The 25,508-nt window shown below is 46.5% G+C and overlaps 1 protein-coding gene across 1 annotated transcript in view; it reads right to left on the bottom strand.

The window, feature by feature from the left end:
• Positions 1-25,177, bottom strand: part of HTT (huntingtin) — a 150,628-nt gene extending 125,451 nt beyond the window's left edge. The window contains exons 1-3 of the mRNA XM_049630212.1: positions 24,624-25,177; positions 10,556-10,639; positions 628-748 (exon numbers count right to left, since the gene is read on the bottom strand). Coding sequence (XP_049486169.1) covers positions 628-748; positions 10,556-10,639; positions 24,624-24,847 — 429 coding nt within the window. The 5' untranslated portion in view covers positions 24,848-25,177. The remainder of the gene's footprint in view (positions 1-627; positions 749-10,555; positions 10,640-24,623) is intronic.
• Between the last annotated feature and the right edge of the window lie 331 nt (positions 25,178-25,508).

Genomic DNA, 25,508 nt, shown 5'->3' with positions numbered 1-25,508 from the left:
CCTTTATCTTCAAAGGCAGCAGAGAACAGAAAAAGAAGAAGCGTAGCTTGAAGCTCTGGTGATGTTGGGCACAAAGTCGGCCTCAGGAAGCAGTGACAGAAGAAGACAGGTGTCCCCTCCCTGCTCCTCAGCTTGCCTGTAGCCCAAATGCTTTGGCATTCCGGCTCTGCCGTCCCTCCTCGGGAGCTCCTTCCACCCGGTGCCACCACACCAGCCCCAGCCGGTCTGTGACAGAAGTCTCGTCTTTATGGGCACACAGCACCGCCTGACCCAGGTCTCCGCAGGACAGGGAAAGCAGACAAAGGAAGGGAAGCTAGAGCACCACAGACAGACTGCGTTCACCTCTCCCCTGCCCTCCCAGGGCCTTGTGGCCGCTCGAGGTTCAGCCCACACAGAAGCTGCTGTCTGTAGTGACATTTTCCCCAAGAACACCGAGCGGCTGCCAGTAGAGCCCATCTGTGACTCAGGCACACACACGGCCTTCTGAGTCAGCAGGGGCGACAGGCAGGCTGGCAACCACACCGCGAATGAACGACGGCGGACATCCAGAGCGACTCCGCCCCTCCAAACACGGTCTGTTCTCTCGGCCACATCGCAGCTGGGAGAGCACGGCTCACGGGGGCTTACTTTTATGACTCTGTTGAGGCACTCGTCGGCCACCATCCTGACATCCGACTCTGCATCATCACTGCACAGCAGGAAGAGTTCCATAGCGATGCCCAGAAGTTTCTGAAATTCTGGAGAATTTCTAAGTTAAAAAAAAAAGAGAGAGAGGCTGTCACGGCCAAGAGGAGCCTAGAAGACATGACAATGAAATGCAATGAGGTATCTGGTGTCCTCTACAGGACGCTGGAACAGTAAAATGACATTACATAAAAATGAAGGTTAATAAGTACATTAACACTGATTCATCAACTGTGAAAAACATACCACAGTAACGTAAGATGCTAAGAACTGAGGTAACCGGATGTGAGGTAGAGGGGAACTCTCTATGCATCTTTACAATTTTTTTTAAATCTAAAACTATTCTAAAATTTAAAAGCTTATTTTGAAAAAGATTGTAAGCCAAATTTCATTTTTTTAAAGTTTTAGTTAAATCAACCTCAAAAAGCCACTGCTTTGTATGTATTTTGAACTCCATAAAAAAGAGGAAAGAAAGATACTGCTTCACTCCCAGACAGCCATCTGCCGCTCTCTGCCGACAGGTTACTTCTACTCTTGCTGACAGTATTCTTGGAACCCTGAAAATCAGTATACCAATATGACTCTTGTACTCCTTTTTATTCTTGCTTTCAATGTGTTCCAAAGTATAACCACATTCCACCGTAAGACTACACACGATCACGGGCAGGCTGTGCTTTCTGCTGCTCTGTCCCAGTCTCGCAAAGACGGGAATCTATGTAACGCTCGCAGATGATTTTAAAATGCTTGACTGAGACCGTCTGGGTTGTCGTGATCCATGTGGCTAAGCACAGCCGCGGCAGAGATAAGCTGGTGGGCCGTGTACTGGACTTGATTTCCCGGCACCGTGAAGTACCACCAGCCCAAACACAGCCCCTGAATAATGCCGCTATCTTTGAAGACTCAAAATCCGACTCTGTTTCCCGGTCTCCCCCTAGAGTCCTCGGAGATGGAGGTCCTCTCCCCCTTCCTCACTTCATCGTGGTTCCTACCAACGGTCAGAAGGACCACGAGCCTAAGAGAAACCCGGGGACCATCTTAACAACGGCCGACAAATACAGGCAAGAAACAAAACATGCCACCCAGCACGACTTCAGACCTCATCTGTGGGGAACACAGCTGTGAAAAAAGGGCTCAGCAGGAAAGGCCTCCGAACACGGACACGGCCGCTCCAAGCAGCGTTGGCTACAGAAACACAGCCTGAGCCATATGTGTGATTTTACAGTTTCTGGGGCACACGTCAAAAAGAAAAAGAAAAAACAAAATTAATTTTAATAACACATCATTTAATCCCATATATCCAAAATATAACTATTTCAACAAGGAATCAATATGGAAAAATTACTGTCTACTTAACAATCTTTTCTTTAGAGCACATCTCAGTTCAGACACAAAACTTTCATCAGACATACTTTATCTGTGTTTAGACTTCTAAAACCCACAGATGAAAAAGTTTGCTTTCAAAGGTTTGCTTTCAAGTAACAAATAAGTTCTGAACATCTAATGCACAACACAGTGATTACAGTCGGTCCATAATACTATATTATAAACTTCAAAATTGCTATGAGACCAGATCTTAACTGTTCTCAACACAGAAAAGGAACAATAATTATGTGACTTGATAAAGGTATTAGCTGACACCAATCATATTGCAATATATAAACGTATCAAACCATCGTGCTATACTTCAAACTTACAGTGTCGTAGGTCAATTATGTCTCAATTAAAAGAAAAAAATAAGTTCATGTACCATTTCCAACCATGCTTAAACGTTCTCCAATAACTAAATCGAATACTGATTTTTAATAATTTAATGAAACAGATATAGGGCTAATGAGGTTATAGGTTCCTTCTTGAGAGAGGTTTAGAAATGTCTTTTAAGAAACCTGTCCGTTTCACCTAAATTGTCCAGTTTACCGGCATAAAGTTGTTCCCAATCCTCCCGTCTAATCCTCTTAATATCTATAGAACCCACACGAAAATCATCTCCCTCACCCCAGGTACTGGTCATTTGTGACTGCACTCTTTCTTACCTGGCCAGTCAGTCTGATTAATCTCACCGACATTCTCAAAGAACTCACTTCAGGTTTGTTTGAGTTACTGCAGACTTCTCTGTTTTCGATTTTACTAACTTCTGCTCTTATCTTTATATCCATTCTTCTGATAAATTTGGGTTTCACGTGCTCTTGTTTTTCAAGTTTCCTGACATGGGAGCTGAGGGCATTGATCTGAGACCTTTCTCTTTTTTCCAAAATCGGCATTGAGCTATAAATTTCCCTTGGATATGTCATAGCGGCATACCGCAACTTTTGAAATCTTTTGTTTTTATTTTCATCAATTCAAAATACTTTCAAATTTCCCCTTTGACGTTCTCTTTGACCCATGGGTGGAAATACGTTACCTGTTTTCCAGACTATCTTTCTGGAACAGATTCCAACTTAATCCTATTGAGGTCAAAGAGCATACTTGTATGAATCCTTTTAAAGACTTTTTTTTTTTAATATTTACTCAATTTTGAGAGAGTGTGAGGAGGGAGGGACAGAGAGAGAGGGGCCAGAGGATCAGAAGCGGGTTCTGCACTGACAGCAGCAGTGAGCCCAATGTAAAACTCAAACTCGCGAACCACAAGATCATGACCTGAGCCCAAGTCGGACGCTCACATAACTGAGTCCCTCAGGCTTATTTTATGGCCCAGCATGTGGCCTGTATGGGCAAACGTCCTGTGAGCACTAGAGAGGAATGTGTCTTCTGTTGTTCCAGGTGGGGTGTCTATAAATGCCAATCAGGCCCATAAGGGTGGATAGTATCGTTCAAGTCTTCTAGATCCAGATTTTATGTCTACGTGCTCAAAGAGTTTTTAAGAGAAGCTCCTGGAACCTGACTATAATTGTGGATTTGTCTATTTCCCCTTGCAGTTCGATCAGGTTTTGCTTCATGTATTCTGGACATAAACGGTTAGGATTGTTATGCTCCCTTGATGAACTGATGCCTTCATCATTATAAAATGACCACTCTATTTCTGGTAATAGCTTTTGCCGAGAAATCCACTGTCTGACATGAACATAAGCAAAAGCAACCCAGCTTTCATCTGATCGGAGTGTTAGTATGGTGAGTGAGCCCTTCCATGCTGTTACTTCTAAGCTATTTGCACCTCACGTTTAAAACGGTTTATCGTGCGCAGGTTACACAGGGTCTTGGTTTTTCACTGGATCTGAAAAGCCTGCCTCTTACGTTTAATGTCGTTACTGATGGAACTAGATTTAAATCTACCATCACACCAGTTCTTTCCTACTTACCCCAGATGCTCTTTATTTGCCTTTTTCTCTATTTCTGCTTTCTTCGGGGTCGAGTATTTTTAGGATGGCATTTTATCTTTTTTGGTTTATTAGCCGTAACTCTTTGTTGTGCTTTTAATTGTTACCTGGTTTACAGTATACATCTCTAATTGATCCCAGCCTGCCTTAGTGACATGACAGCACTTCACACACAGCACAGAAACTCACAACAGTACTCGATTTGTTCCCTGTGGCTGCTGTAACAAACTGCTAGACGCTGGGTGGCTTAACACCATAGACGTTTACCGTGTCAGAGTTACGGAGGCCAGGAGTCCGGAATCAGCATCGCTGGGCCGAAATCAGGGTATTGGCAGTGCCTGTGTCCCCTCCAGAGGCTCCAAAGGACTCCTTGCCTCTTCCAGGTCTGGTGGCGCCAGTATCCCTCGGCCTGTGGCCACCTCCCTCTGATCTGCAAGCCCGTCCCTGTTCGAGCTTCACACCGCCTTGCGCGTATGTGTGTGTGCGTGCGTGTGATCTCCCTCTGCCTCCTTTTCACAAGGATACGTGTGGCTACATTTATGGTCCCCCTGGACAACCCAGGATAATCTCTCCATCTCACAATCCTTAACTTAACCAAATCTTTGAAGACTCTTTCCCTAGAGGTACACTCACACGGGATTCCAGGGAGTGAGACCTGTTAAATTTGGGGGGCAGAGGCATGACTCTGCCTACCACAAACTACTGCCAGCCTTTATTCTGGTGTTGCCCCACATTTTACTTCTACATGTCGTAAGGCCCAAAGTACACGGTTATCATTTTTGCTGTAAGCGATCAATTAACTTTTAAAGAGATGACAAACGAGGGCAGAAAGTCTTCTATCCAAGCACCATAGTTACCGTTTGCCTGCTCTTTAATTCTCTGTGTGGATCCAGATCTCTCTCTGATCTTATTTTCCTTTCCTCCTACCTGAAACACCATCTTTAATATTTCTTAAAGTCCTGGCTGGACATAAATTATTTCAGCTTTTCTGTGTCTGAAAAAGTTTTTACTTCACCTTTGTTTTGAGACAGATTTATTTACTGGCCGTGCAGTTCCAGGGGTTTTCCTTCCTCTACAAATGATGTCCTGCTGACTTCTGACATGCATTTTCTAGCAACAAATCTGCTGTCACTCTTTGTGCAATTTAGCTCTTTTTAATGTCTTGTCTCTACTTAACACATTCCATCTTTTCTCTAGCTTCTTGAGTACATAAAATAGTTGAGTACCTGTTTTCATGATTTTGTACAATTTTACCATCTGTGCAATTTCTGAATCAGTTTCAAGGGACCACTACGAATTTTATTTTCCCGTTTCTTTGCACTCCTGAAATGTTTGTTTTTTTTTTTTTTTTTTTTCAACGTTTTTTATTTATTTTTTTTTTTTGGGACAGAGAGAGACAGAGCATGAACGGGGGAGGTGCAGAGAGAGAGGGAGACACAGAATCGGAAACAGGCTCCAGGCTCCGAGCCATCAGCCCAGAGCCTGACGCGGGGCTCGAACTCACGGACCGCGAGATCGTGACCTGGCTGAAGTCGGACGCTTAACCGACTGCGCCACCCAGGCGCCCCATCCTGAAATGTTTTAAGCTTTTCCGGGCAGGACCAGAATAACACGCCAGTCGAGGGCTAAGTTAACCCTGTCGCCAGAGCACGCCCTTCTGCACACTCCAGCCATGGCCCACGAAGGACACCTGTCTGCTCGGGCTGGAGTCAACAGGAGCTCTTCCCGCATTAGGGGGGGTTTCGGCAAGCGCCCCTTCGGGTCCTTTCGGGAGGCCCCATCCCAGCACGTCCTCATGAGCACGTGCACATCAACAGGCAGCACGTTGAAGACTCAGGGACGTCTCCTCCCACAGGTTCCAGAGAGCATTCTGGGCAGTTCTCTCTTCTCCACCATTCTCACTAACTGGCCTCAGGGAGCAGCTCCGTCTGCTCAACTCAGCAAACCACGGGCCCTGCCTGGGCCTCCCTCCCAGCGTTACTCCCTCCAGACAGGAAGCGGGAAGCCATACGGCTCCCACACTCCTTTCCCATTTGTCAAGGGCTGCTGTTGCTCTTTGCCTGATGTCCTGAAAACCACTGTCACACAGATTTTGTCCATTACCATTTGTCTGAGACAGGAAGTAAATCCTGCCTTTGGCATTAACCTCACTCAGCCAGAGCAAATATCTTCCTTGATATATTAAACTTAATTTGTTAATACAGTGTTAATAAATTTTCTGGTCACAATACACATATCTAACAATCACCTTTTACAAAGTTAACAAACATTCCCTTCTATAAATGTATCTTCGTTTTCGGGGCGCCTGGGTGGCTCAGTCGGTTGAGTGTCTGACTTCGGCTCAGGTCTCACGGTCTGTGGGTTCGAGCTCCACATCGGGCTCTGTGCTGACAGCTCAGAGCCTGGAGCCCGCTTCAGATTCTGTGTCTCCCTGTCTCTCTGCCCCTCCCCCACTCATGCTCTATCTCTCTCTCTCTGTCAAAAATAAACAAACATTAAAAAAAAAATTTAAATGTATCTTCGTTTTTCAATTCCCCTACCAGTCATTAAGTCGTTCAGATGACCTTTAATGTTCTAATGCGATGAACAGCACTGCACCAATGTCGCCACGCACTTTCCCGCGGATAAAGTCTCAGGTGAAACTGCCACACAGAGGAGTCTAAAGCTCGACATGCTGCCTTTTAGGAAGGTTGTATCACCTCTGACAAAAATCCTGAGTATTTCCTAATGTTTGTCAATTTGACAGATGGCAGCTGTTCTTATTTTTGTTTTTGTTTCCTTCTACTGATGACTGGTAAATAAATGTGAGTATCTTTCCACAGGAAACACAGAGAGTCAGCTCTCGGGTTCACTGGCCCAGTTGTATTTCTTATTTTCTGAACTACTCAGTCATGTTCTTTGCCTATTTTCCCATTAGGCTGATAGTCTGCTTCTTAATGATTTATAATTGCTCTTTAACAACTATTAAACCTTTGCTATATATGCTGTCAACATTTCCCCCAAGTTGAATTTACTTTCAAGCTTTTTTAAGGTGGATTCTGACACATCAAACTATATTCCAGTCAAAACAAGTTTTTCCCGGGGCGCCTGGGTGGCTCAGTCGGTTAAGCGGCCGACTTCGGCTCAAGTCATGATTTCGCAGTCTGTGAGTTTGAGCCCCGTGTCGGGCTCTGTGCTGACAGCTCAGAGCCTGGAGCCTGTTTCAGATTCTGTGTCTCCCTCTCTCTGACCCTCCCCCGTTCATGCTCTCTCTCTGTCTCAAAAATAAATAAACGTTAAAAAAAAAAAAAAACAAGTTTTTCCCTTATATCGTTAGCTTTCTTCCACCTAAGATTAAATATTATTTTTGTAATAATAATTCCATTTTTTAAAACATGATTTTTTTTTATTTTAGATTTAAAAATTTTTAGATTTGGATTTTAAAATCTAAATTTTTTTCTTTTTCTTTTTTAATGTTTATTTTTGAAAGAGACAGCACAAGCAAGGGAGGGGCAGAGACAGAGAGAGGGAGACACAGAATCTGAAACAGACTCTAGGCTCTGAACTGTCAGCACAGAGCCCAATGCAGGGTTCGAACCCATGAACTGTGAGATCATGACCTGAGCTGAAGCTGGATGCTTAACAGACTGAGCCACCCGGGCACCCCTAAAATTTTCTTTTTAATCTGCGCTGCCAGCACTGAGCCTGATGCGGGACTCGAACTCACGAAGCCATGAGACCACGACCTGAGCGAAAACCAACAGACGAACACTTAACCGACTGAGCCACCCAGGTATCCCAATAATTTCTTTTCTTTTACTTTTAAGTAATCTGACATTTATGTTTGTCTGCAATATGAGATACAGATATAATTTTTCTCTAGTCATTTGGTTCAATAATCCATCATTTCCCTGCTGATACAAAATGTTATCTTTATCATAAATTCACACACAGAGATGCATACATATACTCTCCTAACTTCCGATCCTATACCTTCTTTAATGTCTAACTATCTCAATATTGTGTACACCATCTCTCACCATACTGCTGATGTTTTCAGCTTTTCTTTACAACATTCGTGTATTTATTCTTACAGGTGAACAAGTTAAAAAAAATACCCTTACTAGAACTCTAGTCAAGACTATCGTAAATTTAGAGATTACCTTAGAGAAAATTCAGCTTTACGATAAAAAATCTTCCATTTAGGAAAAGAAGTAGTCACCTATACCTTTCAAGAATGTCAACAGCAGTCTTTACATATTTTCTGCATATTTCTTCTCAATTCCTTGAAGTTTTATATGTTGGTGCTACTGTGAGTTGGATCTCGAACCGTGACATTTTCTGAGTTATGCTAATACACGGGAAACCGATGGATTTCTGTATACGTATTTTTACCCAAACACTTTGTCAAAGTACACGTGCTTAGATAAGGGTTCCTAGGTATTTCCAAGAGGATACTTGTTAAAAACAAATCACTAGACTACATCCAAACAGAAAATATAAGTGTTTGGAAAAGAGGGCAGTGAAGGATCTTCACTACTGTATTTTTGACAAATTTCCTGGAAGACCTTGATGCTCACACGTATTTAGGAACCAGTAGGTTAGACCACCAAATTGAGAGCTGAAGTAGACTAACAGTTACATATCCATGAAGTTTTAGATGACTTCCCCCATTAAAAACTCCAGAAGCTACCACTAAAATAACCACACCGGAGACCAGTATATCACAGAAGCTCAGAAATATACCAAAATTTAGTTATACTCAAGGAGAGATCACAGGAAATACCAGCTATCAAGATTTCATTAAACATTCAGTATGCATTTTCTACACATAGGATACCTACTTAGGTTCTACACTCTCCACAAAGTATGGAAAGTATCTTAAAACAAATGTGTTCTTTGATCTGATGAAACCAAAGATGACCTCTCTGGATCCATAATTATCCTATCAACATGTTCTTCTGTAGAACAAGGAGTATTACTATCAGCATTACTCCATAAAAACAGAAGAAATGCACTAATGTGAAAACCATCAGCAGCTATTATTTTGATTTAAGATGGCAAATTGAACCACAAATCACTCCTAAGATATCCCAACGCGCTTTACTAACATGCAAATCTAAGCCAACATTCCATCAATTCCACCGAGAATGATCAAAAGAAACAATAAATATAAAAGAAGCTCTCACACTGGAGGAGAGCTTGTCTTCTGGATCCACAAGCTTCCACAGTGAAACGTTCCTTGAGGCCCGGACGCCGCAGGCCAGGTGAGCAAGACTGCGCTACAGCAGCAGGGCGCAAATGTCTGTCAAGGGTCTGAAGTCGTGTCACATGAAAGCACTGACACTTTACAGCTTTGGACAAAACCCATCACAACCGTACAGCACTCTCGTGCCCATGCAGCTAACGAACACACATACACAGTGTCACCCGATCCCACAAGAACCCTAAAACTCAAGACCTCCAGTTCACAAATGCAGCAACAGAGACTCAAAGAAGTAAAATTTATCCAAAATCACCTGGCTTATAAGGAGTATACATGGAATTCAAACGTTTATTTCCCTACGTGTATCATAGTGTTGTTTTCTACGATAGCATGCAAACTTAGAATTTTTATTTTCAGCACATACTCTCATTTGTTATTTCATCTGCTTCCCACATCCCTACAAATTAGAAAGAGAAATCATCCACATTTCCCAAACAATGGGATGAGTTCAGCTAAAATGAAATATTGTATGTGAAATCACTTTGAAAATATAAAACACAAATCCAAGTGCCGTTACAAATAAGTGAATCACTAAGCTTCTGTCAGTACTAAAATCAAGAGTATTTTTCTAACAGATTATAGACAGCTCTGTCCGGCTTCCAAGGAGGAGGATAACAACTATTTGCTCCACGGGAAAGAAAAGCTAGAAGTATTTCACACCCATCCAGTCAGGTAAGAGAATTCAGAAATCTCAGGTACCTCTGTCTCCTGCTCAGCCATTAGAAACGGGCCTGAAATATTTACTATCCACAGCCACTGGGAACAGCATTTAGAAAGACAGACAGCCAAAAGCAAAGAGAATGAGGAGACGTGGCACAGCCACAAAAGCAGATGCCACTGGTCCGCCCCAGAAGAAAGATGGAGCAAGGGAAATCGACTTATAGTCAACCGCCCGCAACCCCGCCGACCCCAAAGCACAGATGAGCGGGCAGCCACCACTGGGACCAGCAGCCACAGGGCGCCAGTGACAAGCAAACAGAAGACACGTAACTGGACAGCCTCCTGTTGTTCCGGTCGCTGCGATAATGTAAAAATACCAAACAAAAGATAATTTTTAAATGATTACAGTTACAAGAGTGCTAATTAAATATAAACGTGGTGCTCAATTATCATAATGGTTACAACTGTCGTACATAAGATTACAAACAGAAAACACTACTCATTATAGCATCCGGATAGCCTTGCTATATAGCCAGAAATGTGGGAAGAGAGGCCTTTAAATGTTTTAAGACAACTGAAGAGACAAGTATTCTAGCCCGTTAAGAATGAAAATCTACAGTTTTAATTTTTACTAGAAAGTTCAAAGTGCAATTACCTGAGCGACTGTGCCACTATGTTCTCACATATCGTCAGACAGTGATTCACACGGTCTTTCTTGGTGGCTGAGAGTTCTTTCTTTCTAAAAGAAAAAAAAAAGGAAAAGAAGTGAACATGTGTTAAAGTATCCATTCCATTTGTTTCTACACATCATTCATTCAATCCATAAGCACTTCTGGACTACTAGGAATAAACCATATGCCCATGCCGGTGGGCAGGGTGGAGTCAGCACGGGGAGGCACGGACAAGTTCGACCAAAGGCTTCCTAAACTATGTGGCACAGAAAAGTCAGGAGCTGTTACTGGTGCACCTACTTTCCCCATGTGAGAGGAAGTGCAGTGCAGTGACTCACCCAAGGTAATCACACCGATGGTGGGCCTGCGATTCAATGAAATGCAGTACCAAACCTACTCTTCAGACCAAGCTGCCTCCACTGCTCAAAATCACACTGTTCACTGCCTGCAGACCTCATGCTCTCTACTAGGTATGAAATAAGGTACAGGGGGGCGCCTGGGGGGCTCAGTCAGTTAAGCGTCCAACTTCGGCTCAGGTCACGATCTCAGTCTGTGAGCTCAAGTCCCGCGTCAGGCTCTGTGCCAACAGCTCAGAGCCTGGAATCTGTTTCAGATTCTGTGTCTCCCTCTCTCTGCTCCCTCCCCGCCTGTGCTCTGTCTCTGTCTCTCAAAAATAAGTAAACATTAAAAAAAAAAAATTTTAAGTAAGGTATAGACAGTGACTAACCGCTTCTACCTCCCCAGACAGCTAGAAATAAGCCTCTGGCCTCAAAACCCTTCTTGAAGCTTCCCATGAAGACTTCTGGAGACAACACAAGGAGACAAACAGCCTGGTCAAGACCAAAGTGAAGGCACTTGCTTCCCACCCAAACCTACAGCTTCAGATGCCTTCAAGGTATGTACCTGCAACATAAGGTACAGACAGATGATCCAAAGAGGAAGACAAAAATTAAACCAGGCTTAAGAGCTACATTCAGAGAAGAATTTGAGTGTGGCTACCAGTACATGGCACTAACTAAAAATACACCTAAACCAGAAGACTACTAGTTTTTGAGGAAATTATATTACCAAGGTGGGGGGGGGGGGCGAATCTAACCTACGAACACCTGTGACTATTTATTTTTTTTTTTTAATTTTTTTTTTCAACGTTTTTTATTTATTTTTGGGACAGAGAGAGACAGAGCATGAACGGACGAGGGGCAGAGAGAGAGGGAGACACAGAATCGGAAACAGGCTCCAGGCTCCGAGCCATCAGCCCAGAGCCTGACGCGGGGCTCGAACTCACGGACCGCGAGATCGTGACCTGGCTGAAGTCGGACGCTTAACCGACTGCGCCATCCAGGCGCCCCTACCTGTGACTATTTAATCCCCAATGCAGCCCTCAGACTCCAAAAAGTGCACCTGAAGGGACAGGCTATTACAAATTGTACAAATCCAATGAAGGCAAAGCCTCCAAAAGGCACTTCAGGGCCAAGGAAGAGCCTCGGAAGCAGGAAGCCAGTAGCCAAAAGGAAGAAGAGAGAGGGGTTCCAAACAGGAAAAGAATCAGAGCCTGAGAGAGAAGCCTAGCTCAAGGCTAGCAAGGAGGGGGCTTCCCGATGACTGGCCAACCAGAGTCCATCGTTACAGGACTGGTGAACGTGTGTTTCCTACTGGTCTCTCTCCTAAATGAGTTGTTTACCGACGACTTAATATTGCAGACTGCTGGCTCGGCATCCACCCAAACACCATCCTTTCTCCTTGGACACACACCCCCAGTGAGAAGTTGCACTGCCTAGCCTCCCTGCAGCGAGGGAGGGGCAGGCACACTTAGTTCTCACAGACAAAATGGGAATGGGAGTGATAACGTGGAGCATGTGCCTCACTGGCTGACCCTGGGGTGTCCCCTTCTACTTCCCTCCAATTGGATTTAACTTTTTTTTTTTAACGTTTATTTATTTTTGAGACAGAGAGAGACAGAGCATGAACGGGGGAGGGTCAGAGCGAGAGGGAGACACAGAATCGGAAGCAGGCTCCAGGCTCCGAGCCATCAGCCCAGAGCCCGACGCGGGGCTCGAACTCACGGACCGCGAGATCGTGACCTGAGCTGAAGTCGGACGCTTAACCGACTGAGCCACCCAGGCGCCCCTACTTCCCTCCAATTGGAACAAACATGCCTAACACCCAGTTTTTGATTACACGGAGAAAGACAAGATGGCAGAAAAACAGCATGGAAGGAGCCTGGGTCCCTAAGTGGCCACGAGGAACAGAGGGTTCTCACCTCCCACCCTCAGGAGCCACCCACTTCAAAGCACTATGATGGAAACAACCCAAATATCCTTCACCTGGTGGACGAACAACCGCCACAGACACTGGACTACTGCTTGGCAGCAGAAAGGAGCAAACCACTAACATACACGAGAGTGAATCTCGATGCACCAGGTTCAAGACCACAAAGTGGGGAATTCCATATATAGGATGTTCGGGAAGAGACAAAACTACAGGAACAGAAAGTGACCAGTAATTTACAGGGGCTGGGAGAAGACTTGGCAGCAAAGGGCAAGAGGAAGCTTGAAGAGTGATGAAGCTGTTCTAAACCTCCAGCGTGGGAGCAGTTACGGGGCTTTATGCACAAAACTCTACACTAAACAGGGCACGTTCGGCTATTTGTAAATCACACCTCGAGTTAAAGAAGAAAAGAGAGAGTGCATTGAGAATTAAGATGTTCTCTTCCTTAACCCCCAGGTTAAAGTCGCCATTACAACAGCTTAGAGTTTACCCAGTTTAAGACCACCATCAAGAAAATTAAAGAATATTGACTATTTTAAGTGAGCATTTAGGAAGCAAACAAACTCACCTACCCATTACCTTTTGATTTCCAGAGTGAAAATCTGTCCAAGGCCTTAAATGAACTGAATTCACACACCAAGGTACCAAAAAAGAGTCAAAAAAAACAATAACAAAAAAAGTCAACAGCTTCCCAGTAATTAAACACATGCCTGATGGAGAACTGGCAAGGTCCACGCAACATTTATCTTTTCAGAAGTGACAGATACAAATATTAGTCTTAAAAAGAACTTTGTCTCCCTCCTCAAATATGGGATAAGCCAAAAGAATCCAGTGAGCAGTACACAACACAGTTGTCAAGGCCTGCACCTTATTTCATGGAGACCTACACGGCTGTCCTCCCCCCCCACCTTGCCAGAACTTAAGCAAACGTTTATAAAATGAACAAAATGTCTAAGACAGAATATGGATCTCAGCCAGCAAAATAAAAATGCATTTTTCTGTGGTCTATTTCAGTCTAGCTGCTCTTGTGGAGCTCCTTGTGGGGCAAGCCTGTCTTATTCGCCCCGGGCTCCGTCCCCAGGCCCTGCCAGCCAGCACCTCCACCGCACTCCTTGATCACAACCCCTCCTGCAACTATCTCCCTGGGACGACAGACTAAGAGCAAGGACCATATTGTAAAAAAGCTGATAAAGGAATGGATGAACCAACATTTTCTGTGGAAGATTAAGTAAAATACACGTTAAAACAGACTCAAAAGTTCTGGAGTCAGTCTTAACAGATTCCGAAGACTGATAATTCCGAAGTTAGATTCAGAAGATAAATGATAATTACTTTAAACCCAAGTTTCTAGACCCAAAAGATGAAAAAGAAACAGAAACAGCAAAGCTTAAAAAAAAAAATTTAATAAATTAAAAAAAAAAAAAAAAGCCACATCCTCAAACTCAAACCCTGTGTGGACCAGAAGCTGGAGCCGGTGGAGTCCCTCTGGCTATAATCAAGATAATCAATCACAGGCCTTTTAACGAGAACTCCAATGATTCTCACTATGCAAAAGAGGACAGTATACTTTCTATCTTGGTCAGCTTAACAAGAAAGCACAATTTTAAGTTTCTCTTCTTACCTTATCCACAACCACTTCCTAGCAATGATAAAATTTTAAACTTTTCCACACTCAATAATCACAAAATTCTGCAGGTAGACAACGTCTTCAATGGTTGCTAAACAATAATTAGGAAGTACTTATTTTGTGTGAGAAGCATAAAAAAACCATCTGATCGCTACCAAATATTTTAATTTTGCTCTATTTTTCTTAAATCCATTGTTATTGCTAACATGGCTAAACGTGTGAAACTAACACATTATCATTAAAGAACCACACAATTTCACTACATCCGAGTCAAACCCTAAACACCTGCAAGTGTAACCAAAATCCTGTAAAAAGTACCTCCTCTTTCATCACACTGAAGAATACCCACATTTTAAAGCGTGAGGATCAGACTTTACCCTCAGACACCCCAGCAAAGAGACATTAACCAAAAATATGAGAAAACGAAGAAAACAATTCTTCCAATATGACCTACTGAAAGCTGTCAGGCCACCAATGCAATGAGGAAGCAGAACGAGCCACTAAGCACTTGGTGCTTAAAACTTCCAAACTGGGGTTCACCAGCCCGTTAGAGCGCGGCCTCAGGCTCCTTTCCAACCTTTCCTCAGCCAAGCTCCTCAACCTTCAGGGAACTCTGGCCACTCCAAATAACTCCGTTGTTTTGGGCATACATCTTCAAACTCAATTCTTGTATGGTCTGTGGCTCCTGCTTGAAACATCCACTTCCTACCTTATTTTGCCCAGTAAGCTAATTTGGAAATTGAAGAAAGTTACAGCTGCTTCATCCCCCCCACGGAATTTAACTCGCTTGATGAACTGGCACGTCAGACTGACTTGTTCTACAGGAAAAGTAAGGATGGAAATTAAGGTGGAAATGGAGCCGCCTTGCTCTGGGCAGGAACTGGGTGAACAGGGTAAGCAGTCCTGGCTCTTCCAACCTCGGTAAACGCAATCATCTTCACTTCACCTTCCATAATGCGAGCAAACTTCGGTCAGCCCTTCCTACCACTTACCCAAGCGTTCTGCACATAAACACATTTGCAAGGAGTCGCACGGAAAAGGCAAGGACACTACGGCACAGCACAACCATGTTAAAACAACTATCAAAGAATTCTAAAACTGGGAATCTGAGCCCTCATCTAAATTCTTATTTTTAGTATCATGTTATTCTAAGACTATGCTTGAAAAATACGATTCCATGGGGCGCCTGGGTGGCTCAGTCAGTTAAGCATCCGACTTCAGCTCAGGTCTTGATTTCGTGATCCGAGGGTTCAAATCCCATGTCAGGATCTGTGCTCACACTCAGAGCCTGGAACCTGCTTCAGATTCTGTGTCTCCCTTCCTCTCTGCCCCTCCCCTGCTCACGCTCTCTCTCTGTGTCTGTTAAAAATGAATAAACATTAAAAACATTAAAGAAAAAAGAAAAATGTGATTCCAGGTTGAGGGCTGGCGAGGGAAAGGCCCAGACTACACACAGAACTGAAAAACGTTGCTCATCTTGCCCTCATCCTGCCCTTCGTACTCACTTTCGGAGCAGTGCCCACACACCCCAGCCGGCAAGTGGGACTGAGGCCTCCCGACTCCCCAGCGGCTACCGCTTCACTCTAACATGAGTGCTCCTACAACATTAGAGCCCTTTCAGAGAGATTTTAAGAAGAAATGGGAGGGGCACCTGGGTGGCTCAGTCGGTTGAGCGTCCGACTTCGGCTCAGGTCATGATCTCGCAGTTCGTGGGTTCAAGCCCCACGTCGGGCTCTGTGCTGACGGCTCGGAGCCTGGAGCCTGCTTCGGATTCTGTGTCTCCCTCTCTCCCTGCCCCACTCATGCTCTGTCTCTCTCTGTCTCTCAAAGATGAATAAACGTTAAAAAAAATTTTTTTTTTTTAAAAAAAAGAAGGAATGGGACACCAGAAGTCATTTTAGAATTATGTGTCATACATAATTTAAAAATAAAAGCGCTATTTGATTAGGGGAACCAAGGACTACGATTTCCCCAATCGACAACAAAGTCTTTCTTACTGGTGATCTAACTGAATACAGCAACAATCACTAACTGAAAAAGGTGCGTTTCAAAAAACCAACCTGTTAAGCTAAATGACAAAAGCCTTTTATTCATTTGTGTGTGTGTGTGTTGTTCTCTACAATTTTATCAGAGGTGTTAAGTTTGTGGATCCACCACAGTCCAGACACAGAACACTTCCCTCACCACAATGGTCCCTCTTAGAGCCACACCCACCACACGCTCCCTAACCCTGGTGACCACTCATCTAGTCTCTACGCCTAAAACTGTGTCCTTTCAAAAATGTTATACAAAAAGCATTACAGAGTATGTGGCCTTTTAGGATTGGCTGTTCTCACGGGCATGATTTCCTTAGGAGTGACATAAGCTGTGACAGGTATCAGGGTTTATTCCGCTTTACGGCCGAGTAGTTTCACCACTCACCTGCTGAAAGGCACCCAAGCTGATTCCAGATTCTGCCATTACGAGTAAAGCTACTACAAACGCTGTGTACAAGTTCTTGTGGGAACACAATTTTTCACTTCTCTGGGATAAATGCCCAGGAAAACAACTGCCGGGTCAAACAGTAATTGTATGTTCGGTTTTACCAGAGACTGCCAAACCGTTTTCCAGAGTCGCCGTACCGTTTTCTACGCCCACGAGCAATGATTACGCGGCCGAGACCAGCACTGCGTGCTGTCGAAGTGACCTTTTAGAAACATGAATCAGATCACTTGTTTTACCACACAAGCGTGCATCTGGCCAGAGTGAGCTTCGAAGTCCTTACTCCGGTGCACAAGGCCCCATCTGGCTGCCCCTCACCACCTCTCTTCTCCCCCGCCCCCAACTTCCTCTCCTATTTCTGCCCTTCATTTTGCTTCAGCCACCAGCCTCCTTACTACTCCTCAAATACAGAACGCGCAGCTACTTTTCTGTTCCCTCCACCTGGATCTCTCTTCCAGATATCCAGATGCTTGCTCCCTCCATTGTGCCCCAGCATCGCCTTCTCAGCGCACTTTATACCCTAAATAAAACTGCACACCCCTGCTCCCCCTTATTCTTTGTATATTTGTTTCTCCCCATAGTATTCATCACCATTGGTCTTGCTCACTGCTATAACCCCAGGGCCCAGGACTGAGCCTGGCACAAAACTGGCCCTTGGTTGAAAGGGCTCCTTCCAGTCACCTAGTCCAAGCTCCACTTTAGTCCTCATTCCCAGTAACTGGGAGCTCTCCATGCCCCCTGAAGCTCACGTGTCAAGGTGACAACCCACTCTGCAGCCACACAAATGCCCAATGGCCCTGGGGCAGAGAAGTGATACTCCTCAGCTACACCTGGACAAAGCAGCCCAAATCTTCCCTCCCAAATGCTGGCGGCATTGTTAGCAACAGAGCCTGACCATCTACGGTGGGGCTCTTTAAGATTTAACATGAACAGATTGCTCACAGAACTTGTCAAAATGCAGACTCTAGGGGCGCCTGGGTGGCTCAGTCGGTTAAGCATCCAATGAGCCCTGCGTGGGGCTGTGCTGACAAGCTCAGAGCCTGGAGCCTGCTTCGGATTCTGTGTCTCCCTCTCTCTCTGCCCCTCCCCTGCTGTGCTCTGTCTCTCTCTCTCAGAAATAAACATTAAAAAAAAAAAAAAAAAAAAGGTTTTTTAATAAACAATAAATAGGGGCACCTGGGTGGCTCAGTCGGTTGAGTGTCCGACTTCGGCTCAGATCATGATCTCACGGCTGGTGAGTTCAGGCCCCACGTCAGGCTCTGTGGTGAACAGCTCAGAGCCTGGAGTCTGCTTTGGATTCTGTGTCCCTCTCTCGCTCTGCCCCTCCCTCGCTCATGCTGTGACTGTCTCTCGAGAATAAATAAAACATTAAAATAAATAAGTAAATAAGTAAAGAAAGAAAGAAAGAAAGAAAGAAAGAAAACATTTAAAAAAATTTTTAATGCAGACTCTGATTCAGTAGACTTCAGGTGCAGAAAAGATTGCACACTCCTTATAAGCTCCAAGTGATGCAAACTGCTGGCCCTAAAGATACTGCACTTCAAGCAGCAAGGACCTATGGCAGACCACGTCTCTAACACATATTCCAGCACCCGAGCTGATTCAATTCAACGCAACATTGAACAGGGTCTTATACTGTGTTTTATTTCTCCTTCTCGTCTGAATAAGACTAAATGTCCTGACGGTGGGCCCATTCCAAGGTAGTTTACCAAGCGGCTGGCTCCCTTTCGGGAGCTACAGGTAACAGGGGTCGGGACTCTCTCAGGTGGACAGAATTCATCAGCGTGCCATTTGAAACCAGGACAATGTGAAACCTTTGCCACGAAGTTCCAAAAGTCCTTTTTTAAAAAGAAATTCGTGTCAATGTACGAACTGTCACTGAATTATACACTTTAAAATGGTTAATTTTGGGGTGCCTGGGTGGTTCAGTCGGTTAAGTGTCCAACTCTTGGTTTCAGCTCTGGGAATGATCTCACGGTTTGTGAGTTCAAGCCCTGCATGGGGCTGTGCACAGACAGCACGGAGCCTGCTGGGGGTTTCTTTCTCCCTCTTTCTCTGCCCCTCCCCGACTTACACATTCGCACTGCCTCCCTTCCCCGTCCCCTCAAAAAAATAAATAAACATTAAAAAATAAAATAAAATGGTTAATATTATGTTATGTGAATTTCACCTCCAAATAAATAAACAAGAAATTCCACAATATTATACAGCAATCAGTAAGAATTTTATGCACTACTATGGAACAATGTCTACGAAAAATACAGGGTGATCTCAATCGTGAGAACAAAAACAGGGACACATTTAAATGCTTGAATATGCATTAAAAAAAATCAGAGAAAACGACAAAAGACATTTAATAATTGCTATTTTTAGGGAAGGAGACTAAGGACAGACTAGGAGGAGGGCTTTGTTTTTCATCTTCTGAGCCGTCTGAAGATGTTTTACGATGTGTATGTGTAACTTTTATAATTTTTTAAACTAGTTAATAGAAGGGAACCAGAAAAGAAATGGTTCACAAAAGTGGTCCCATCCTATTTAATCTAGGGGTAAGCAAACTACAGCCTGCATGTTTTGGGCCAGTCTCTGAGCTAAGAAATGTTTTCACATTTTTAAATGGTTGATTAAAAAAAAAAAATCAAACAATAATATTTCATGACATGTGAAAATTATATGAAATTCAAATTTCAATGTCATCAATAAAATTTTATTGGGACACAGCCACACTCCTTCATCTACATGTTACCCCTGGCTGCTTTTATTTTACAAAGGCAGAGTTCAATAGTTGCAACAGAGACATGGTGCCCACAAAGCCTAAAAATGGCCGACTATCTGACCGTTTACAGAATAACTTTGCCAATGGTCACAGATTGGAAGACTCAATATTGTTAAGGCGCCAATACTCCCCAAATTGATCTACAGATTCAATGCAATCCCCATCAGAATCCTAGCTGGCCTCTCTGTAGAAACTGACAATCTGATCTTACAATTCATACAGAAATGCATGGGGTCCAGAGTAGCCAAAACTATCTTAAAAAAGAACAAAGTTGGAGGACTCAAATTTCGTGGTTTGAAATTGTGATAAAAAATACAGTAATCAAGACTGTATAGAATTGGAAGAGGATATAGACATTTGGACCAATGGAATAAAGCTGAAGGTCCAGAAAAAAATCCATACATTTATGGGCTATTAGTTTTTAACAAGAGTGCCAATACAACTCAATGGGGAAAGAAGAATCTTTTCAATCAACGGTGCTGGGAGCGCTGGAGATGCACATGCGAAAGAACGAAGGTGGACCCTCACCTTACACCATATACACAAATTAACTCGAAATGGGTCGGACCTAAATGTAAGAGTAAAACTTAGAATTCTTAGAAGAAAACATGGGAGTTCTACATCTCTGTGACCCCGAATTAGGCAACAGTTTCAAAGATATGACACCTAAAGCACAGCGACTGAAGACAAAATAGAAAACTGGACTTCATGAAAATGAAAAACTTTTGTGCTTTCAGGTCAAAGGACACTACCAAGAAAATGAAGAGACAATCCACAGAAAGGAGGAATGTTTTTAAAAATCATATATCTGATAAGGGTCTAGTGTGCAGAACACATAAAGAACGGTTTCAATTCCACACTAAAAAAGACAAGTCAGCTTTGAAAAACTGGAAAGCACGAGGGCAAGGCCTTACAAACTACGGGCAAGAAAGCGGGGCGCCTGGCTGTCTCGGTCCGTAAGGCGGGCGCCTCTTGATCTTGCCGTCACGAGTTTGAGCCCCATGTTAGGTGCAGAGAGGAAAGAAAGGAAAGGAAAGGCAAGAGGCCAGGTCCCTCATCTTGGTGTTCGGCTCCTCACACAGACTTATTCCTGTCTTATAGTAAGATCTCGCCTGCTTAGGCCACTGCAGCAGGAAGCGCCCTGGCTGAGAATGCCAACTACAGCTACGTCACCTCCCGCTTAGCAGAGAGGAACAAGTCCTGCTGGTCCCACCTTCAAACTTCAGTCGCTCGTCACCCTGCCGCTGACAACATCCTGACGGAGTCCACCACCCTCTGTCACCTGACCACTCTAACAGCTCCCTAACCGGTGTCCCGCCTCTGCCCGTGCTCCCCGTCACTGTTCTCAGCCAGTGTTCCTCGTAAAATGGAACCAAGATCCGGCCGCCCCTCTAACCGAACCCTGCGATGACTTCCCACCTCACGCAGAAGGAGCGCCAGGGCCCTGGATGCGCCCACCAGGAAGGGCCTAGCGACGCGGTGTGGCGCTCCCTCCACCTCTCCGACCTCGCCCGCTCAGAGTCTCCCTCTCACCAATTCAACCAACCAAACGAAGCCCTCGGTCCTCCTCACACAGGGGGGCCTTGGGACCTGTTGTCCCGCCCGGAATGCCGCTCCCCCACACACCCTCATGGCCAGACCTTCGACTCTCTTTCACGTGTTTGCTCAAGAGCCACCATCTCAAGGACCTTCCCTGGAAATCCTCGCTAGAATGTCAACACCTTATCGACCCTGACGTCTGCTGGTTCCTTTCCCTGCCTCGCCGTTCCTCCTTCGTTTCTCACTAACATACTTTCTACTTTGCTTATCTATCCCGTTTACTGTCTATGCCCCTCACTGAGATGAAAGCTTCAGAGGGCAGAGCTCTTTACCCGTTGACGGCTGTAGCCCTGCAACTGTTACAAGAGGCACCCATCAGTTGTTGAGTAAATACTTATTGACGAATGAATCATTAAAGCTAGGGGGAAACGACAGGAAATCCGAAGGAGAGTAAGAAAGAACCAAAGGCAACCGTCAACTGCCTCAAAATCAGTTAGGATGGTCCCAACCTCTGGCGCCCCTGCACGCCAGCCGTGCTGAGACCACAGCCAGTCCCACCCAGAGGCCCTGCATCCCACGTGCTGAGCACAGAGCAGGCACCCGGCTACTTCGGCTGCAGCCCACACACGGCTGTGACGCTACGGTTTCACACAACAGAGGAGGAGAACCAGAAAAATAGGACAGAGCCTTTCCAATTGTTTCTGGACGATCCGGGGAATGGGTTTTTCAGCTGAAGCACCTGAACAGAAATGCCAAGATGCAATTTTGAGTTGACTACTCAAAATTAATGAATACCTGCTTTCTCAACAGCAAATGTCTAAAAATATGATATTTGTGCATTTTATTTAAAATAACTACAATTAGGGGCGCCTGGGTGGCTCAGTCGGTTAAGCGTCTGACTTCGGCTCAGGTCATGATCTCATAGTCCGTGAGTTCGAGCCCCGCGTCGGGCTCTGTGCTGACAGCTCAGAGCCTGGAGCCTGCTTCGGATTCTGTGTCTCCCTCTCTCTCTGCCCCTCCCCTGCTCATGCTCTGTCTCTCTCTTTCTTAAAAAAGAAATTAAAAAAAACATTAAAATAAATAAATAAATAAATAAAATAACTACAATTAGGCCAATGTAGCTGATTTCAGAGCATGCTAAGGACCTTTAAAAGTTACTGTTCTGAAATGCTTTTGCTTTAACTCATTTAAAACCTATCTTCATATATGCACGGATTGAATCTGTAAGGATACACAAGGAGGAAGTAGAACAGAGCTTGCCTCTGGGCACAGAGTTAGGTGCTCAGGAGAAAGAAAGGAGTGGGAGAGAGACATTTTAATCATTACCTTTTAGTAACTTCAGAATTTGCATCACATGAATGTACTACTTACGTGAAAATAATAGATTACGCTTTGAAAACAAATCAATCACACGTTACCTTAACATAAAGTAATGAGACACCATCTACTTTTGTCAAGCCAGCTCTACAAAGAAATCTCTTTATATCCGTATTTTGAAGTTAAGCAAATTCAGGTTCTGTCAGAGCAGCATACGAAACAGATGGCATATTTTTAGACAGACCAAGTGTTCGAACAAGCCTACAGACAGTGACAGCACTAAGGTCTCCCTTCCCACCCGAGCCCTGCTTTATGCTTCCTGTTAACAAGAGCCAGGCAGTGTGTGAACTTCCATGGCATCCACCTCCGGGATGAATTGTGATTCTGGAATGAATTACGATTATAAATTAGCTGCTGTAGAAATAAGTCAAATTGTTTTAATTTTTTTTCTCTAAATATCCAAACATAGAGAAACATCCAATATTTGTCTAAATATCCAATATTTCTTCACCTCTCAGAAGAAAAATTAACTTCTCAATTTTTCAAGTGTCTATTTATTTTTGAGAGAGAGAGAGAGAGAGAGAGAACATGCACGGGAGGGGCAGAGAGAGAACCCCAAGCAGGCTCTGTGCTGTCGGTGCAGAGCCTGATGCAGGGCTCCATCCCGCAGGAGATCATGACCTGAGCCAAAATCAAGAGCCTAACAGGCGCCTCTATTTCTAAGTTGTATCCTGACGGATAAGCCAACGTTACTCCGCATCATCCTCACTTTCTAATTAAACGCTCAGGACACGGCAAGGATCACGTCAGCAGCCTCACAAATAAGAAAACCTTACTAAAAATGGATGAGTCGCAACAGAGTGAGTTTCTTAAAGACCGCCTCTCAAAAAGTGTCCTCCTCAAATGCCACCTTGTACACATCCAGATGGAAAATAAAAAGCCCTGGAGGGGGAGAAAGGCCTGACCTGCAGCAGGGCGCTCCCAACCCCTGCTGAACTGAGCTCAGGAAGACTTCAAGGGAAAGCGCCCGGGTGCTGTCAGAAGGCACGGTCTCTCTCTGTTTCAAAAGTTGTCCCGGCACAAGCAACAGAGACCCCCAGCTTTCCGACACTACCAGGTGTCACCAGTGAAGGCGACAGGAGCCGCCCGCGGGGCCCGCAGGCAAGCTGGACCACGACCCCGGGGTAGCGCGCGTCATTCAACCCCCGCAGTTAACCTCTCCCTCGGCAAGGGGCTGCTTTTAGTTCCAACTGAAAGCAGGCGATAAGCCTGTCAACTCTTCCTAATGCTTGGGCCAATTTTCTGATTTCTCACTTCTTCAGAATAACCTTCTGAGCAGCTCACCACCTACTTGGCAAACCCAACTCCAGCGTCTGCAGACGAACTTGGGCTTAGGCCAGCGGCTCTCCTGCCGCTGCTACCGATTCCCGAAGTAACGGAAGTGCCCTGGGAGTGACAGCCTCGGGTCACACAGGCTGTTTCAAGAGCCCCCTGGAAAAGAACCTCCCGCTGGGCCGGGCCCGCACGCCCGCGCCCTCCCGCGCCCTCCCGCGCCCTCCCGCGCCCTCCCGCGCCCCGCCACCCTAAAGGCATGACGTCATCGCTGTCCCCCCATCACCCCAGCTCCAATGCCTGGCCCGTCGCGAGGTGTCCTGCGCCCCAGCGCTCCTCCCTCTCAGAGAGGAGGAGAGGGAAGGCAAGGGAAGGGAAGTGGCGGCCTCGGCTCTCCCAAGTCCTGCTCACAGCACAGCCCGTCTCTTGCAAATAGAAAGCAGCAAGTTCCTTCCCTAACTTCGCACGCCGGGAAAGGCAGAGGGCCGGGGCCGAGCCCGCGTCGGTGCCTTCGGCGGAGGCCCGTGAGGCCGTGCCTGCCTGCGGAGCGGCGCAGACGCACGCGAGGGGCCCCGGGCAGGGCCCCGGGACGGGGTCTCGCAGCACGAAGGGCGACGATGCGCCCGGAGCTCGGGGGCCGCGGGGCCGGGGGTCTGCAGGGACGCCGCCGCTCCCGGCCGTCGCTGGGCCGGAGCGGCAGCGGGCCCATACTCACGGTCGGTGAAGCGGCTCCTCGGCCACGGCCGGGCCGGGGGGCGGCGGGGGCGGCGGCGGGGGCGGCGGCTGAGGCTGAGGCAGCGGCGGCTGCGCCTGCGGCAGCGGCTGAGGAGGCTGAGGCGGCGGCGGCGGCGGCGGCTGCGGCTGCTGCTGCTGTTGCTGCTGCTGCTGGAAAGACTTGAGGGATTCGAAGGCCTTCATCAGCTTTTCCAGAGTCGCCATGGCGGCCTCCCGCACCGCGGGGACAGCCCCCGGAGCCCCGGAGCCGACTCGCGGCGCCGCTCAGCAGCGCGGCAATGAATGGGGCTCGAGGCCGCAGGCAGGAGCGGAACCGAGGCTCCCGGCCATCTTGGAGCCGTCCCGGCAGCCCCCGCGGCCGTACGTCCCGGGACGCCGCGCCGGCGGGGCGGGGCCAGGCCGGGCCAGCGGGATTGACAGCCAATGGCGGCGACCTCTGCCAATGGCCGGCCGAGGCGCCGGCCCGGCCCGGTCCCGCGGGGGTCACCTCTCTGGGCCGCGGCTGAGATCACGGCGCCGCTGAGATCACCGCACCGCTCTCCGGAGGGGGCGGGGCAGAATGGGAGAGGCGGGGCAAGGGGCGGGAGCGGCGCCGTAGGGGGCGGGACAGAGGGCCGGCGGAGCGGAGCGGGGCGGGGCGGGGCGGATCGCGGTGGCGGGGGCGGTGGTGGAGAGAGGGGCGGGGAGCGGTGCGGCAGGGGGCGGGACAGAGGGCCGGCGGGGCGGGGCGGGGCGGGGCGGCACCGGGAAGCGCGGCGGAGCGTGCCCGGCGGGCAGGGCAGGGCAGGGCAGGGCCGGGTCGGGCAGAGCGGGGCCGCGTCCCAGCCCCTGGGGGTCCGTCCGGGCGGTGGAGAGCACAGGTGCC

This window comes from Panthera uncia, chromosome B1, assembly GCF_023721935.1.
Source record: "Panthera uncia isolate 11264 chromosome B1, Puncia_PCG_1.0, whole genome shotgun sequence".
In the NCBI taxonomy this organism is placed as follows: domain Eukaryota; kingdom Metazoa; phylum Chordata; class Mammalia; order Carnivora; family Felidae; genus Panthera; species Panthera uncia.
Note: the sequence above shows the minus strand (reverse complement) of the source record. Positions and strands in the feature narration are given on the sequence as shown.